The sequence below is a fragment of the Bos grunniens genome, chromosome 6, assembly GCF_055505025.1.
Source record: "Bos grunniens cultivar Pamir isolate PY7600 chromosome 6, Bosgru_T2T1.0, whole genome shotgun sequence".
Taxonomy (NCBI): Eukaryota; Metazoa; Chordata; class Mammalia; order Artiodactyla; family Bovidae; genus Bos; species Bos grunniens.
In genome coordinates this window covers 3394102-3412680 of record NC_141170.1, presented here as the reverse complement: position 1 = coordinate 3412680, position 18579 = coordinate 3394102, and the positions used below count along the sequence as shown (strand labels likewise).

Below are 18579 nucleotides of genomic sequence, written 5' to 3'. Positions count from 1 at the left end.
CTCCTCCTGCCCTCAATCTTTCCCAGCATCAGTGTCTTTTCCAGTGAGTCAGTTCTTTGCATCAGGTGGCCAAAGTATTGGCGCTTAAGCTTCAGCATCAGTCCTTCCGACGAATATTCAGGACTGATCTCCTTTAGGATGGACTGGTTGGATCTCCTCGCAGTCCCAGGGACTCTCAAGAGTCTTCTCCAACACCACAGTTCAAAAGCAATAGATCTTTAGCATTCAGCTTTCTTTATGGTCCAACTCTCACATCCATACATGACTACTGGGAAAACTACAGCTTTGACTAGACGGACCTTTGTCAGCTACGTTATGTCTCTGCTTTTTAATAAGCTATGTAGGTTCTTATGGTCACAAGGTTGTAAATATTTAATAGCTTATTCTGGATGGGGTTGTTATTACAGCTACTAGTACAAGGTAGTACTAGTACTAATTTACTAGTACTAGTAAAAAGCTAGTTAGTAGTAAAAATTGCTAGTACAAATCTATCAGAGCAACACGTACGACGGGGCTCCCCTGGTGGTCCGGTGGTAAAGAATCCACCTGCCAGTGCAGGGGCACGCGTTCCGTCCCTGGGCCGGGAGGACTCCACGCGCAGCGGGCAACTGGGCCCATGCGCCACAGCCACTGAGCCCAAGGGCTGCAAGTACTGAAGGCTGCATGCCGTGAAGCCGGTGCTCCACAGCAAGAAAACCCACCGCAATGAGGAGCCCACACACCGCAGCGAGACAGCAGCCCCGCCCGCCACAACTAGGGAGGAGCCGCTCAGTAACGGAGACCCAGCACAGCCAAGATCAACACAGAAAACCAGAACGCAACACACATGTCGCTACTACATGGAGATCATCCCTACACAGAGAGGGTGAGAGCCTTCTGCAGTGCAGGTCTCGATGACACTATGGTGGCGGTGGAGAGGAACTCCTGGTGTCTGATCGGGGCGCCCCCTGAATGGCGCCCTGCAGGTTCGGGAGGCAAGGGCAACCAGACAGCCTCCGCTCACCACAGGTGGCTCCTCAGGCTGGTAGGTTCGGGAAGAGCTCTCCGGGAATCGGAATCTCCAGAGGGTCTCAGGGTCCCCGGGGCCGGGTTCTGCTCGGTCCGGTCAGCACGTGGACTGGTCAGCGCACTTGGTGCACCCTCCCACAGCGACCTGGGGGCTCCAATGGCCCTGAGGGAGGGACCCACTTAGCGCAGCCCCCAGCCCCACATGGGGCAAGGCGGTGGGCCTCTCCTGGGTCTCCCCATCGTCCCCTGTCCCCCTCACCTAGGCCACAGAGCTGCACGTACCATTCCGTGCTAACAGCCGCCCGCAGGCTTGGAAATCCTTCCTTCCGTGTCTCCAAGGAGCAGCTGGCTCTTTGGACAGAAAGCTGAGCAGCTGAGAGCCGGGACGCCGGGGCTGCCCGGGTGATGCAGGCTCGCCCCACGCATCATGCTGTGGGCCCTAGGCAGGTCCCCGGCCTCTCTGGGCCCCATGTCCTCATCCGGGCGGACGGCAGCACACAGGGGATCCCACGAGCTCGCGTGACGTGAGCCCCGAGTCGTGCGGGGACACCGTCCACGTCTCTTTGGACTGACGTCACTCACCTGGCAGACCCGAGGCCGGCACTTGGTTCTGGATCTGCCCCCTTCCCAGCCGAGAGCGAGACCCCTTTGTTCAATCTCACACCGCGGTGTAGCCCCAGCAGCTGCACCCCGACTAGGGAAGAACAGGCTCCCCGGGGCCTGTGCAGGAGAATTACTGTCCTCTGCAAACGCCTCCTGCAGCGACTCAGCCCTGAGGGACAGCTGGCTCCCGGACACCCTTGGCTCTGGGGTTTGGCTCATTTTCCAATCTTCTTAAAGCTATGACGGCACTGACTATTCCTCAAAGGAGAAAAACGTGCAGAGGGATCGAGTGCCCCTTTAAACCTGAGTCTCCATCACGGAGGCACCAGGAGACGGAATAAAAGCAGTTTTCTGCCCTGCGAGCTGGGTCCCGCTGGTGCCACGATGCCCCCCACATTCCCGGGTCATCTCTGCTGCGGAGTGGACTGTAGCTGCCCAGGTGCCTAAGGTTAAGGCCAGACAGTAAAGCCAGACCTCTGCCTGCTAAAAATAGAGAGTCCAAATACATTCATTTCAGTCGCTCAGGGACGTCCCACTCTTTGCGACCCCATGGACTGCAGCACACCAGGCTTCCCTGTCCATCACCAACTCCCGGCGCTTGCTCAAACTCATGTCCATCGAGTCGGTGATGCCATCCAACCACCTCATCCTCTGTCATCTGCCAGAAGTCCTCATCAAGGCAATATGCTGTACTTACATTCCATCTGCCTAAGCAAGTAGCCGAGAGTCACGAAGGGCTCTGAGCAGCTGTGGGTGACCCCAAGAGGCCCCCTCTTTGGCGGTCAACCATGGTCATTTCTGAGAAATGGTCGGGAGGGGGCGGGCCGTGGTGGGAAGACAATCCGTATTCTGGAATACTGTTTGGCTCAAAGGCTCTTTTACCGACTCAAAGGAGTGTGCGAACGGCTCCTACCCACTAACCCAGCCGTCTGTCTCTGGGACTCTATCTTGAGGAAATGACTATGAACATCCACAGAATTCCACCCGCACAGTGTCAGCTGCAGCGTAACTACAGGATACTGTGATAAGTGAACTCTGGGCTTTAGAGACAGGAAGCCTGGGCGTGGATCCTCGCTCCCGCTGCTGTGTGACCTGGGGAAGTTACTTAACCTCTCTGAGCCTCAGAGTCCTCATCTGTAGCAAAGGGTTAATCATACTGATCTCCCACGGTTGTCACAACAAATCACTGAGATGAGGCAAAGGAAACTGATCAGCCCAGCATCGGCTGGAATCCATGCAACCGTTTAACCGCTGGGCCAGGCAGCTGAAGGGATTTGGGCAGGTATTGAAATGTGCTGACAAACCCATGATGGGGAAAGGGCTCACGCAGTCCCTTAAAGAGACACAGAAGTCTGTAGACAAGAGGACTCGGATGGAAAAGACTCACAAAGGAAGAGCCTGGGATGCGGACGGCAGTCCCTCGGGGTGGCCAGCTGAGGGGTGCTCCGGTGCTGGCGCCTGGGCGAGGAGAGAGCGGCTGACGCTACAGCACCAGGCGGACCGAGAACTCAGGCGTCCGCAGAGCTGGAGCGAGCTGGCTGGGGGCAGCGGGTCACCGCCCACCCAGGCCCCAGCCTAGCCTCTGCCGCAGACCCTCCCTCTGGAAACAACAGGCCCGCGTCAGCTGAGAGCCCTTCCTGCCCTGACTGTCCACCGCTCTCCCCTGGCTTCCGGTTCCCACGAACGCTCTGGAACACAGGCGATTGGTCCCTGTCACCCCCTGACACCCAGACCAGCTCTGGGCGTGGCCGTCCATGATCCCCAGAGGGGTGTGTCCTTGTGGACAACCCGACCTGCTGTTACCAAGTTACAGGCAGAGCTGGTGCATGACACACACACTCACACATGCGCACACACTCATACACACACATGCACACTCACACATGCACACGCACATTCACACTCACACACACAGTCACACACCCCACACTCACACACACACACCACACTCATACACACACTCAGACACATGCACACTCACACACACACACCACACTCACACACACCACACTGACATACACATGCACACACACACACCACACACACAGTCACACGCACACATACACACTCATACTCACACACACATGCATTCACACATACACTCACACACACACTCACACACACACGCTCACACACACGCTCACACACACACACACCCCTTCCCCCTGTCTCCTTCACTCTTTCTGCAAACATGAGCACACTCAGCCCCTGGGCCGCACGGATCAGAAAGCAGCTGCTTTCCTGGCCTCACTTTCTCATCTTCTCAGCGTTTCGGAGTCAGGGCTTGCGCTTCCCAGGCATCGTGAGCAGGACGACAGATGACCCCAGCTGGAAACAGACGCTCCGAAAGCACAGGACTCGGCCACACGTGGAAGGTCCGGAGGACCAGATTCATCCTCCTGGGCAAGTTTCAAGTGTTTGTAACAACGGTCACAGCTTTCGTTTTCCCCGAGGACCTGCCGTGTGCTCGGTCTTTGGCCTATTTCCATGTCACCCGCAGTCCCATTGTACACCGTGAAGCTGGCTGGGTTCTAAGACAATCTGGAAGCAGACGCCCCCTCAGACTCTCGTCCAAGCTGCCGTGGCCTCGGGCCAGGGCTCCGGGCCCGTCTCCCCTCCCTGCCCTGACCCCCACATCAGCATGGCACCCAGAGGCCACGACACTAAGACACACAGGACCCTCCTGCATTCTTGCTCCTCCGGTGTCAGGGCCCGGGTCCTCACAAGAACCCCTCCAGCCCTCCCCACTTTCTCCTCACTCTGCTCCGGGCAAGCAAGCCTCCTGGTGTCCCGGAAACCGCCAGGCAGAGCTGCGTGCTTCAGTGTCGCTACCCTGGCTGTTCCCTCTGCTTGCGACACCCTTCCCTCACCTCCTTTGAGTCATCGTGCAAAGGTCACCTCCTCTGTGAAGACTGCCCTGATTATCCAACTTAAAAGAGTGACTTCCTGACGCTCCCAACTCCATCTTCATCTTGCTCCTTGTCTTCCCCTCCCTAGCGCTTCCCTTTCAGTATATAATAAAAATCTACTTATTTACTCTACCTAGTGCTTCTTCTCTGTCTCCCGGCCCTGGAACGTGATTTCCACGAGGACAAGGATGTCTGTTTTGTTCATGGATGCGTCCCAAGCACCCAGAATGCTGCCCAGCTCAGAGCAGGTGCCCAGTAGGGATGCTGAATGGAAACCGAGGCTAAGAAATGTGTCTGAGACCCATGTGAGCAGGGTGTGGGATGGGAACCCAGAACTGGCAGCAGAGCCCAAGCCTGACGACGTCGAGAGGGCCTGGAAAACGACTCCTTTCACAGATTTTCATATTTGGGTGAACCAAGTCACACCAAGCAAGTGTCTGGGTGGCGGGACCCCAATATGCTGGGATCTCGGGTCAGAATTCGACACAGCTGTCTTCTGTGCTAACAGACCCTACTGCAGTTGGGCTGGCAACACACCCACCAAGGGAGGAACGTGGCTGGAGTCAGTCAGTCCCTGCCCTCCCTTTCCTCTTTACTGGTGGGAGTGAGTGTGACCCAGTTCCAGCTGGTGAGTCATATAGGAAGCCTGTGAGGGCCTCCAGGAAAAAGCTCTCCTCCCTGATCAAAGGGTCGCTGCTGTTCAGTCGCTCAGTCATGTCTGATTCTTTGCAACCCCATGGACTGCAGCACACCAGGCCTCCCTGTCCATCACCATCTCCTGGAGTTTGCTCAAACTCATGTCCACTGAGTCAGTGATGCCACCCAACCATCTCATCCTCTGTTCTCCTGCCTTCAGTCTTTCCCAGCGTCAGGGTCTTTTTCAATGAGTCAGCTCTTAGCATCAGGTGGCCAAAGTATTGGAGCTTCAGCTTCAGCATCAGTCCTTCCAATGAATATTCAGGGTTGATTTCCTTTAGGATGGACTGGTTGGATCTCCTTGCAGTCCAAGGGACTCTCAAGAGTCTTCTCCAGCACCACAGTTTGAAAGTATCAATTCTTCAGTCCTCAGTCTTCTCTGTGGTCCAAGTCTCACATCCATACATGACTACTGGAAAAACCATAACTTTGACTATATGGACCTTTGCTGGCAAAGTGATTTCTCTGCTTTTTAATAAACAGTCTAGGTTTGTCATCAAAGGGAGATTACCCTGATTAACCACACAGAGCAATCATGCGGGAGGAGGGCCCCTTTGCCCCACATCCCTGCCCAACCACTTCCCCAGGGTTGAGTGTCAACCTGTGAGGATATGATGTTTGCAGTTACAGCAACCATCTTGAGACCATGAGGACAGGCACTGCTGAAATGCAAAAGGCTGGGGGTGGGGCAGCTGGTGTGGAGAAGTGGAAAAAGAACCCAGTCTTTGATGACTTTGTTGAGCTGTTACATTAACAAGCTCTGGGGGGCAAGAAGGCTACTTCCAGACTTCCTGTTAAGATGATAAATACCCATGTAATTTAAGACACTGTAAGTTGGGTTTTTTCTTTTATTCTTCTTTTATTCATCCAAGAGCATCTTCAATGACTCATAGACTGCATTTTCATGAGCGGTGAATAAAAGACCAATTGAAGACGATGCAATCCTCGTGCTTGAATAAACACAACTCTTTTAAAACTCACAGGAAATCTTAGCTGTTCTTGTCATTTTTCAGCAGGTTAAGCAGACACGCTGTTGGGGGAGGCACACTGATCGAAACCGCCCACCCTGGCCAGGCGCCATAGTAACCATTTGCATGAGTTGTTTTATGACAGGAGATCCTGGTAAGGAATACGGAACTGATAAGCCACCACCAACCGGAAGAGTTCGGGAAAAGTCTAAAGGAGACACCGCGCGTCCGTCCACTTCCCAGAATCCCTCTCGCTAGCATCCATCTTGGCTGAGCGACGCGTGCGCCACCAGGAAAGACCCTGAATTAGAATGATTGGCCAAAGACCACCCGGAAACTAATCCCATCAGCATAAAACCCGAGACTGCGAGCCATGCAGCAGAGCGGTTCTCCTGGGCTCCCTTCCCCTCCTTCTCTCCACCCGGGTGCCCTTTCACGATAAAATCTCTTGCTTTGTCAGCACACATGTCTCCTCGGACAATTCATTTCCGAGTGTCAGACAAGAGCCCAGTTTCGGGCCCTGGAAGGGGTCCGCCTTCCTGCAACAAGGCCACCTCCTGAGGGCAGGGGCCCTGCTGTGTCGGCAGGCTGGCAGGGCTCCTGGCACAGAATGAACCTGTGGGTGGGTGGATCCCTGGGGGTCTTGGAACCAGGCCTTCACGCTGACAGACTCCTGCCACTGCCCCCCTAACACGACAACCCGCCTCAGGTGCCTGCTGGGGCTCAAGGATGAGGCCCAGATGCTGGCCCAGCACTGCCCACCCCGGCTGCTGAGGACCGGGTCAGACCCATCCCCACGTCTACTCGGGAGGCTGGAGCTCAGAGAAGGACCCTGGGGGCGGGTCACCAGGGGCAGCCCCCCCGCCCCCCCACCGACCAAACCCCGTGGGCCACAGCAGGTGATGGGTGGGGTGCTGGACATCTAATGCCTTTTATCCAGTTCCTAAGGTCAGTGCCCCAGACAATCCTTTTAAACACAGCAAGCATTTCCCCTGGGTCTTTTCAAATCGGCTTTTAAAAAGGAGCAATCTAATGGCTTTGGCTTTATGCACGAACACAGCACGTGCTTCTGAAGGAGAACAGAGGAGATTGAACCTGGGCAGCTCTGATGACCAGAAGAAACGGGTCGGGCAGGGCCCTGGCCAGAGTGTCGGGTCACGTCCGCCCTGGGAAAGGTCCCCAGGCACAGGCGCAGCCCTGTGGGCCTAGGGTTGAGTGAAGGGCACAGGGTCACGGCTGAGGGCAGGGCAGCGGTCCTCAAGTTTTCTTTTCAAACGACCGAAGTCAACACAAGAGCTCCCACAGAGTCTGTGACTTGATGCGGCTACAGGTGGGGGGCTCCTAGAGGGGGTGGGGGCTCTCCCTGCTGCCCTCCTTTCTCGCCCCCCTTGTCCCCCTGTCCAGGAGGCCCCTCCAAGGAACCTGAGAGGGAAGACCTTCATTCAGGGGTCTTAGCAAGAGACAAGGATGGAGGATCCAGGGCCAGGGCAGTGCCCATGTGCCCCTGGGGAGATGGAGTGGCCAGCAGGGCCCGCCCCTCCATGCGGACCCCCGACAGGGAGATCTGAGCTCCCAAGACACCTGGTTCACAAGCCCTGGGAGGCACCACCCGGGCGTCCAGCCAGGTGCCATCACAAGGTCTGGCGGGAGCCTGGGCCCAGAGGGGTGGGGGCAGGACCAGGCCCAACACTCACTCCGGCCAGGAGGCCTGGCCTGTCGCAGGGTGTGCGTCGGGGCAGGGTGGCACCCTGTCCATGCAGCTCCAGCCAGCCGGCCGGGCTCCTGTCTGCCCCATGTCCACTCTCCACCCGCCTGTCAATCCACCCCCCAGTCACCACCCCCACTCACCCTCATACTCCAACCACCCTCCCCGCTTCCTTCCCCACCCCACCCCACCCCGTCCACCCCGTCCACCTCCTCCACACACAGCCAGTTCCCAGGTGCACCAGCTGAACGCAGAGGTGGCTTGGACACTGCGCCTGCTACCTGGGCCAGGTAAGCTCAAGGCACTACCTTCATCCCAGGTGATGGGAGAGGCCGAGGCCTGTCTGCCTGGAGAGCCCACTCTGGTCCCTGCCGGGCAGACGGGCTGGAGGCAGGGGCCCGCTGGGGACCGTGGCACTGACCCGAGGGGGTGGGTGGGGTGAGGGGCGGGGAGCACAGCTGGCCACTGGGGTTTTCTCTCCTTCCGAGGCTCCCGCGAGGTCTGCTCCTTCTGTCTCTCCCATTCATCCGTATCTGTCCTCCCCTCCCTCTCTCCCCTGGCTTTCTCCTGCTCTCATTTGAAGATCTTCGGGTCTAGGGTCTCCAGCAGCTGACCGGATTTGCCCCCTTGGGCAAGAAGGGTCCCCCCATTGCCTCAGTTTTCCCTCCTGGGAAAGGACGGGTGTGGACCAGGAGATCCGTGATTCTGAAGCTCCGGGGCAGCCGGGTGAGGCGGCAGGACTGAGCACAGGGTCCGTCTTGGCTCACCGATGACCGTGGCCTCCCTGACCCCCTGGCCCTCGCCTCCTGCCCCCTCTTCACAGGGACACAGACCCCGCTGGGGGCCCGCACCCCGTCCCTCTATGCTGGGGTGGGGCAGAGCTGAGCCTCATGGGAAGGGCCCCCCAATTCCGACTCATGCCAGTGGCTCCCCCAGGGGACACCTGTGAGTCACAGCCACCCTTGAATCCTCATTTTCAGTGGCGATAACGCCACAGCCACCCCGCCCCCCAAGACTGGGGGGCTTTAGAAGGAAACACACAAGAGAGCTGGGCTCACAGGAAGCGCTCAGCAGAGGTGAGGGCCAGGGGAGATGGAGCCACTTCGGGCGCCACGCAGGACCAGCGGGCTCCCTGGGGGCCCTGCTGCACCCCCGGGGGCCCTTCCCAGCCCTCGGCTTCGACCACTAAGGGCCAACTGTCCCCACTGAGCTGGTAGGTTGTCTCCTGACCAGACCAGACCGCAGCCTCCAAGCTAGATCTCAAGCCTTCCTACTCAGCGCTTTCAAAGGCCAGGTCTGGCACACAGCGGGACCTCATGGGACCACGACAGGCTGCAGGGACTCAGGCAGTTAACGGGCCCCGTGGAGCTGATAGAAGCCACGGTGCTCCGTCATCTTACACGTGGCGTGTTTGCTTCCCTACCTCGACCAGGAAGCCCAGGCCCTCACTGCCTGGGGCCCATCAAGGCCCATCTGTGAAGCTCCCTGCATCTCTGGACGGTGTTCAAACCCACGGGGTGGCAGGCTGTGACAACACCGCGTGCTGCCCAGAGGTAAGGTGGGGTTGCAGGGTCACTAAAAGAAATCTTTAAAACTACATGGGCTTCCCGGGGGCGCTAGTGATAAAGACTGAGAAGGCAATGGCACCCACTCCAGTACTCCTGCCTGGAAAATCCCATGGACGGCGGAGCCTGGAAGGCTGCAGTCCATGGGGTCGCTGAGGGTCGGACACGACTGAGCGACTTCACTTTCACTTTTCACTTTCATGCATTGGAGAAGGAAATGGCAACCCACTCCAGTGTTCTTGCCTGGAGAATCCCAGGGACAGGGGAGCCTGGTGGGCTGCCGACTATGGGGTCGCACAGAGTCGGACACGACTGAAGCGACTGAGCAGCAGCAGCGATAAAGAGCCCGCCTGCCAGTTCAGGAGACATAACAGATGGAAGTCCGATTCCTGGATTGGGAAGATCCCCTAGAGAAGGCCATGGCAACCCACTCCATTATTCTTGCCTGGAGAATCCCACGGACATAGGAGCCTGGTGGGTTACTGTCCATAGGGTTGCAAAGAGTGGGACACGACCGAGCAGCTCAGCACGCATGTATAAATTCTTTGAGTCTGGACACTGTGTCAGATTGGTTTGATTTGTCCATCCCTTCCCCCAAATGCTACTTTTCATTTCTTTTCAGGAAAGTGAAAGTGGCTCAGTCGTGTCTGACTCTTTGTGACCCCATGGACTATACAGTTCATGGAATTCTCCAGGCCAGAATGCTGGAGTGGGCAGCCGTTCCCTTCTCCAGGGATCTTCTCAACCCAGGAATCGAACCCAGGTATCCCGCACTGCAGGCAGATTCTTTACCAGCTGAGCCAGAAGGGAAGCCCAAAAATACTGGAGTGGGTAAGCCTATCCCTTCTCCAGCGGATCTTCCCGACCCAGGCATCAAACCGGTGTCTCCTGCATTGCAAGCAGATTCTTTATCAACTGAGGTATCAGGGAAGCCCTGTTTTCAGGAAACTAAATGTAAATTCACGAAATCCCTTTGGGCACGACAGAATATGCACTAACTTCAGTGCAGGGAGGAAGGGCAGGCTGGAAGGATGCTCCAGAAAGCCTCAAACAGGGGGATTTCATGTGATTTATTTTACTCTTATCTTTCTGATATTTGAATATCAAATTATCTATTTGACTTTAGTGCATATACATGTCACTTTGTATAGCCAGATAAAAAGTCATTTTCACCTGGAGCAAGTGGTAACGTTCTCAGTCCCACTCCGGTGAGGACGGGGCGTGCCTGAGGTTCGTGGTCCAGCTCCGGCCCCGTGCACCCCAAGGTGCCGAGCTCACGCCTCCAGCAATGGCCACTTACTGCGTGGCTCTGGGCCCAGGTGGCCACTTTGGCCGGTGGATCCGAATCCTCTGACACGGCTACAGCCATCGAAGATGCTACCCAGGACCAGAGCTCGTCCTCTGACCCACTGCCCCCTCAGACAGGAACTCCTGTCAGCCCCAGAAGGCATGCAGGCAGGCCATGCTGAAAAGATCACGTCGGTATAGGAAGGTTGGGGATCAGTTTCTCCAATAGCCCAGATCTAACGAGTTTCTGGGGACGTGGGCTCACTGCATGGCAGCGCTGTGCCCGGCCCCGCGGTGGGGACGGCCGGGATGCTCACCTTTGCAGATGAAGCACTGGATATGGAAGTACTTGTTCTGCACCCGCAGCACTTCACCCCTGCATACGTTCCCGCAGGTGTTACACAGGATCGCCGTGCTGGGCGGCTTCTCCGGGGGGCTGGGAGCAGCCTGCGGCTCCGACACTGCAGGGGAAAAGGAGCAGTGTTAGAAAGCGGGATGCGCCGGGCGCAGGTGAGCAACCGGCACCTCTTCAAGCTCTACGGGCCCCGCATAACCCTAGCATGACCCAGAGGGCATCGGGGGGCCAGCGGAGGGCAGGAGATGGGAGACCCTGACGGTGGTCCTGTCCCCCACCTCCCTGGCCCTCCGGGGCCTCAGAAGCAAGGCACCCCCACCCCTGGCTCTGCTGAGCTCGCGAGTCCTTCTGCAGACGGGAACCCAGGTCCTGTGCCATACAACGACTGCATCCTCCTGTGAGCTCACTTCGAATCCACTCTGTGGCCTGGGGCCGGTGGCCTGAGTACCATCATTGTTCCCCCCTACAGCCAGCCACGACTGAGGGTGGTCATGGAGACCCTCAGAGGGATGGGTCAGGGTGGATGGCCAAAGGGCCCACCTGTGGGGCTCCGGGGGTTCCGGGAAGGGCCGCCGCTCACCCACACCCTCCAGAGGCGCCTACGGGGGCCAGTGTGAGGTCACTGGGGCCCACGGAGCGGCCGTGCCCGGGGAGCTCCAGCCCAGCAGTGGCCACAGCCAGGTGGTCAGGGGATGACCAGGGGCTGGGGACCAGCTCCTCTTAGGCCTGATGGGGCTGGAGGCCTGGGGGACCTGGGAGGCTACTGAAAGAGCATGGGGGTGGGGATCCCACATGCCTGGCTAGGGGCAGGCTCGCCCTTCTCAGGCTGGTCCTGAGTGGGAGGTGGACCCGGGCTGCTGGGGCCAGTGTGGGCCGTGCTCTCTGCCCGGCGGGCTTCCATACCAGCCTACAGCACTGCCTCCCCCACCCCCGCCCCGAGCTTCATGTGACTCCCTGAGAGGAGCTGATCCCCTTTCCTCCACGGGGAAGCTCGTCCACTCCTCTGCCTGCCTCTGGGTCTCTGCCAGGCGCAGGGATGGAAGCAGACCTCCTGCTCAGCCAGCTCCGAGCGCACAGCCTAGCATGGACCCACATCTTCCAGTCCCACCTTCCGTCTCAGCCTGGGGTCACCTGACCCGAGGCTGAGGCAAGGATTGGGTCCTGGCAGTGTACCCAAGGGACCCCAGGTGGCAGGAAGCAGTGGGGAAGAAGGAGAGTGTGCTGTCAAGCTATTCTCCCCCTCGGAGACCCTCCAGGGCATCCCTTAGGAGGAGGGCAGGGGGCTGGGGCACCGACCCCACCATCCCTCAGGTCAGGGCTGCACAAAGCAGGGCTCTTGGCCCCCTTTTCTGGGCTGAATGAGTTCTGAGGTTTTAGCAGAGGTCCAGAGGTCAGGAGCCAGGGAGCTGCAGGCATACAGACAGACACACACAGAGACACACAAATACACACTCACACACACGGACAGACACACACACACACAGAGACACACAAATATGCACTCAACACACACATACAGACATACACACACTCACACACACATGGACAGACACACACACATACACATTCACACACACACGGACAGACACACACACACATACAGAGACACACAAATATACACTCACACACACGGACAGACAGACACGCACACAGACAGACACACACAGACACACACACAGACACACAGACACACACACAGAGACACACAAATACACACTCACACGCACATGGACAGACACACACATACAGACACACAGAGACACACAAGTATACATTAACACACACATGGACAGGCAGACACACACGTACAGAGACACAGAGACACACAAATACACATTCACACACACAGATAAACAAACACATACACACAGACACAAACACACAAGCACACATTCACACGCACAGACAGAAAGACAGACATACACACACAGACACACTAATATGCATTCACACATACATGGACAGACATACACACAGAGACACAAACACACAAGCACACACTCACACACACGGACAGACAAGACATAGACACACATACAGACACAGAGAGACACACAAATACACACTCATGCACGTGGACAGACAGACATGTACACATTCACACACAGACACACAGAGACACACACAAGTATACATCCACACGCCAAGGACAGACACACACATACACACACAAATATATAGTATTCATATGTATAACACACACACACACACAGAAGCAGATGCACGATGCGTGCACAGACACTGCTTCAGCACCATCCCTGATGGAGTGCTAGGCACGGAAGCTGTCCTCACTCCTGTAAAGCTGGAGGAGGCGGGTGTCACACAGAGGACGTTTCCCCTCCAGCCTCCAGCCTGCCCCACAGCCTCCAGATCCCCTCTCCCCACCATTCCCACTGTGGGTCCGCAGATCCACAGTGCAGGACTCCCTCCTCTGGTCCCGCCTGTGGAGAGGACCGGGCCATGCAGGGACACCAGGCCTTCCAGGAGGAGGCTCTGAAGACCCCAGGGGAGCAGCTGTCTGGGGCCAAAAGCCATCAGCCTTCCCTGATGGCTCAGTGGTAAAGAATCCACCTGCCCATGCAGGGGACACAGATTCGATTCCTGATCCCGGAAGATCCCACGTGCCTCGGAGCAACTAAGCCCGTGCGCCACGACTCCTGAGTCTGTGCTCGAGGGCCCGGAGACGCAGCTGCTGAGCCTGGGCACCCCACAGCCCATGCTGTGCAGCGAGAGAAGCCACCGCAGTGAGAGACCCACGCGCTGCCACTAGAGAAGAGCCCCTGCTCGCCGCAACTGGAGAGAGAAATCGCGTGCTGCAAGGAAGAGCCAGCACCCCAGAAGTAAATAAGTGAGCAAATTATAGACATATATATTAAAAAATATATATATGTATACCAGGACTTCCCTGGTGGCTCAGATGGTAAAGCATCTGCCTGCAGTGCGGGAGACCCGGGTTCGATCCTGGGTTGGGAAGATCTCCTGGAGAAGGAAATGGCAACCCACTCCAGTATTCTTGCCTGGAGAATCCCATGGACAGAGGAGCCTGGCAGGCTACAGTCCATGAGGTCGCAAAGCTGGACACAACTGAGCAACTTCACTTTCACCTTTCACTTTCATATTTTAAAAAGTCACCCTGTCTGGAGAAGCAGGCACAGGAAAGGAGACAATTGGCACAAATACCCTGGCATCACCCCCAGTACCCCGGACCCAGCGTTAAGCACCGCCTTGAGGTTTCAGATGGGTCAGGACCAAACGGCACACTGGACGGTGTGGAGCCTAGCGAGGGCTGCGGAGCCCCGCCGGCGGCCCTGGGTGCCGTGGGGACACCTCCACTCTGGTGTAAGTGCCAGGAGCAGCAGGCTTGCCCCTCGCTGTCTTTTCCTATACGATCCTCACAGAAACCCCCTCACCCAGTACTTAATCAAACTGCTGGGGGGTGGGGTCCTGGGCTGGAATTAAAGATTCCCCACTGGGCCTGAGGACTGAAACCTCAGGCAGAGCTGACTCACGGCTGTACACCGCCCTGGGGCTGCCTGGGACTCACGTGGGGCTGAGAGGCTCCTGAGTTACCCCGTCCGCATCGGAGACTAAACCAAGATTTGGGGGAGGGTTGGTGGGGGAACGAATGTTGTCTTCTCACTCACTAAGCATATAAAGGACGGCGTGCCCTGCGGCTCCATGAGTGAGCACGCAAGGTCTCACACCAGCACCTGTGTGGGATGGACCAGTGTCAGGGGCGGGCGGCGGGGGGCGGACCTGGGTACGGCCCAGCCTCACCTCCAGCAGGCAGTGACCTGGAACTCCCGGCCACCCAGGTGTTTGTCCATCCGCCCTCTGCTCACAGCGCCTGCCCCAGCGGTGGCTACGACCTCAGGCACAAAGGCTTGCGTAGCAAGCAGCCCAGAGTCCCGCAAACCATAAGAGATCAACACACAACAGCTCAGTTCAGTTCAGTCGCTCAGTCGTGTCTGACTCTTTGTGACCTATGGACTGCAGCACGCCAGGCCTCCCTGTCCATCACCAACTCCCAGAGTTCACTCAAACTCATGTCCATCGAGTTGGTGATGCCATCCAACCATCTTACCCTCTGTCCTCCCCTTCTCCTCCCGCCTTCACAACAGCCGCTGTCATTCGCAAGAACTCACAGCCTGGCATGGCCAGTTTCCTGGTTAATGGACATATACTTGATCTGGGGTGAAAGCTGCTTTAAGAGGGTCGTTTTGTGGGAGCACCAGCTCTGCTGCCTGGAGCATCCTCCCGGAGCTCTGGGTGGCTGGGTGAGAGCAGGGTGCTGCCCCCTGGTGGTGGGAAGTAGACACTGCCCAGAGGGGGCCTGTTGTGGGTACCCCCTGCTCAGCTGTCCCCTCCAACCTGTGGCTGCCTGCTAGTCCCTGGGGTCCCAGCCTGAGGCTTCTGCGGATCTGAGGTTTGGGACTTCTTACCCCTCAAGGTGGACTCAGTCCTCGGACCTCGTGCAGCTGCACCAGTCGGGTGTTTTGCAAAGGGGACCAGTGCTCACAGAAGCCTGCAGAGCGAGGGCCACGGCCACTTCTCCTGCCGCCCAGTGAGTGGACTGAGGCTGGGGCAGGCGGCCCGGCTGGCACGTGGACACAACAAGAGGGAATCAGGACCCCCTGCGTGGCAGGACAGGGCAGGAATGGGCCCTTAGACGGGGATGGGGCGGTTCGGGCCAGACCTCGTCTCGTAAAGAACTCTTGGGATGAGCTGTGAAGCCATGAAAAGGCCTGGAGGGGCCTCAGGTACTTGTTACTGAGTCACAGAAGCTGGTCTGGAAAGGCTACACGCTGCACGACTGATCCCACGACATCATCAAGAAAGGCAAAACCACGCAGACAGTAAACGAGCAGCGGGCGTCAGAGCCCGGGGGCACGGAGGGATGAACAGGCGGGACTCAGGGCATTTCATGAGAAACAGTTCTGTGTGATCTCACGGTGGTAAACAGACATTACTACGCTCTGCTGGGCTCCGTTGCTCACTCGTGTCTGACTCTTTGTGACCCCATGAACTGTAGCCTGCCAGGATCCTCCATCCAGGGGGATTCTCCAGGCCAGAATACTGGAGTGGGGTGCCTTTCCCTTCTCCAGGGGATCTTCCCAACCCAGGGATTGAACCCAGGTCTCCTGTACTGCAGGCAGCTTCTTTACTGTCTGAGCCACTAGGGAAGCCCAAGAATACAGGAATGGGTAGCCTATCCCTTCTCCAGGGGATCTTCCTGACCCAGGAATCGAACCAGGGTCTCCTGCATTGCAGGAGGATTCTTTACCAGCTGAGCTACCAGGGAAGCCCATATATTATTATACGTTCATCCAAACCCAGAGAACACACAACACCAAGAGCAACGGCTGACGTAACTGCGGACTTTATATAATAATAACGTATCAGAACTAGTCCATCCATCATGACAAACGCGGAACACACAAAGGTCGCAGAGAATGTACAGGAAAGACGTCAGCAGGAGAAACGGGGGGTCTGGGTGACGGTGGACCTGGGAACCCCCTGCTTACTGTTCAACTTCCCTGTAAACTGAAAACTGCTCTAAGAAACAAAGCCTATTACAAAAAGTTGAGAGAGAAAGAGAGTGGGCACCACCACACTCCAGACCTAACCCCAAACCCAGCAGGTTCATTTCGCTACAATTTCCAGATTGGCTCTAGCATTTGATTTAACAAGTCCCTAACTGCGACAATAACATGAAACATAAAGTCAAGTGGTAAGGATCAATCCCACGGGGCTGTGACCACTTAATCCCGCCCCATGAAAATGAAATCCCAGCACAGGGAAGCCTTGCTGGGAATAAGAGAACAATTACCAGTAACATCAACACGGAACCCGCGTTCAAAGTGGAGGCTCGTGGCTTCCTGGGTCTGACCTGGCAGTCGCTGTGACCCTTCTCTTGTGATCCCTCTGGGTACAATTCTGATCCACCAACCAGATCCAGGGCCTGGAGGAGCCAAGCCAGGACAGCAGCTGGCAAGGCTGGGCTTGGGCCCACCATGCAGGGGGCAGCTGTGTGACCTTGAGGGCTGGTTGAGCTCTGAGAAGGCTCAGCGCTCGCATCTGTGATGTGGAGCCTGGTCTCAGGAGGCACCGTTCAGAATCAGGTGAAGTGGAGAGAGCTCGGAGGTGATGACTGACAGGCGTTGCCGACCAATAGCTGCTGGCTTAGTTCTCCAGGGTCTCAGGGGGAAACCAGTCACTCGGAGTGGGAAGGGCAGAAGCTTCGGGAAGCAGGAAGGGGACCTGGAGCTGCTGGGGGCCACACCTTTGCTCACCCCAAAGCCTCATCAACAGCCTGTCCTGGCTTTCTCTTCCATCCAAATGGGATCCACGCAGACCCAGCATGGAACCTTGCTGGAGCTCGATGCGGGGAGCAGTCCTGGCGGCTGAACCCTACAAGCACTGCTGCCAAGGCTGATGTCAACCTCTCAGCTCATGTCCACCGCGGTGGGGGGCCCCCAGGACACCAGGCAAGAGCATCAGGGGGCCTGTAGATTTCCCTTCCGGCTGGTGTACCCACCGAACGTCCCACTCTCCGCTTCACTCCCTTGGCACAGACCTGCCTGGGGGTGATCTCTCACTTTGTCCAGAGAAATTCACCAGCCTGGCCTCATTCAAGACTCGTGAGCAAACGCGCCATGCTTTCCCATCACGGGACCTGGAAGCCGCTGAGATGCCACCTGAACACGTGTCCGCTGCCTCCCCTCCACGCGATCCTTGCTTGTGCAGGAGCATGGCGGGCTGGCCTTCTCCTGCCTCAGGGCATCTACCCTGACCCTTCATTCAGTTCAGTTCAGTTCAGTCACTCAGTCGTGTCCGCCTCTTTGCGACCCCATGGACTGCAGCACGGCAGGCCTCCCTCTCCATCACCAACTCCCGGAGCTTGCTCAGACTCATGTCCATCGAGTCGGTGGTGCCATCCAACCATCTCATCTTCTGTTGTCTCCTCCCGCCTTCCATCTTTCCCAGCATCTTTCCCTGACCCTGCTTGGCGCCCTAACCGTGGAAACCACTGCAGGTTTCCATGACTTCATTCTGGTGGCAGAGCTGCAGGGTGCTCAGCCAAGATGTTAGCAACTCCCAACTCCAGCCAGCAAAGCTCTCCTCCTTGTTCACCGTTCATGCACCCACCCAACAAACGCCTGAGACCTACTATGTGCCCAGGTTCCACAGGAACAAAACAGACCCAGTCCTGGCCCTCACTTGACCCATACCATACACCCCCCGCCACGGAAATGGCCTGTCACCCCCATTCTACAGATGAAGATATAGAGGCTTCCCTGGTGGCTCAGACAGTAAAGAATCTGCCTGCGATGTAGGAGACCTGGGTTCCATCCCTGGGTTGGGGTGATCCCCCTGGAGAAGGGAATGGCTACCCACTCCAGTATTCTGGCCTGGAGAATCCCATGGACAGAGGAGCCTGGTGCGTTACAACCCATGGGGGGGCGCAGAGTCCTGACTGAGT

General features: G+C 57.2%; 1 protein-coding gene across 1 annotated transcript in view; it reads right to left on the bottom strand.

Moving 5' to 3' along the window:
- ABLIM2 (actin binding LIM protein family member 2) overlaps positions 1-18579 on the bottom strand; it is a 170008-nt gene that overhangs the window by 108899 nt on the left and 42530 nt on the right. Inside the window, 1 exon segment of the mRNA XM_086407439.1 lies at positions 11059-11202. Coding sequence (XP_086263565.1) covers positions 11059-11202 — 144 coding nt within the window.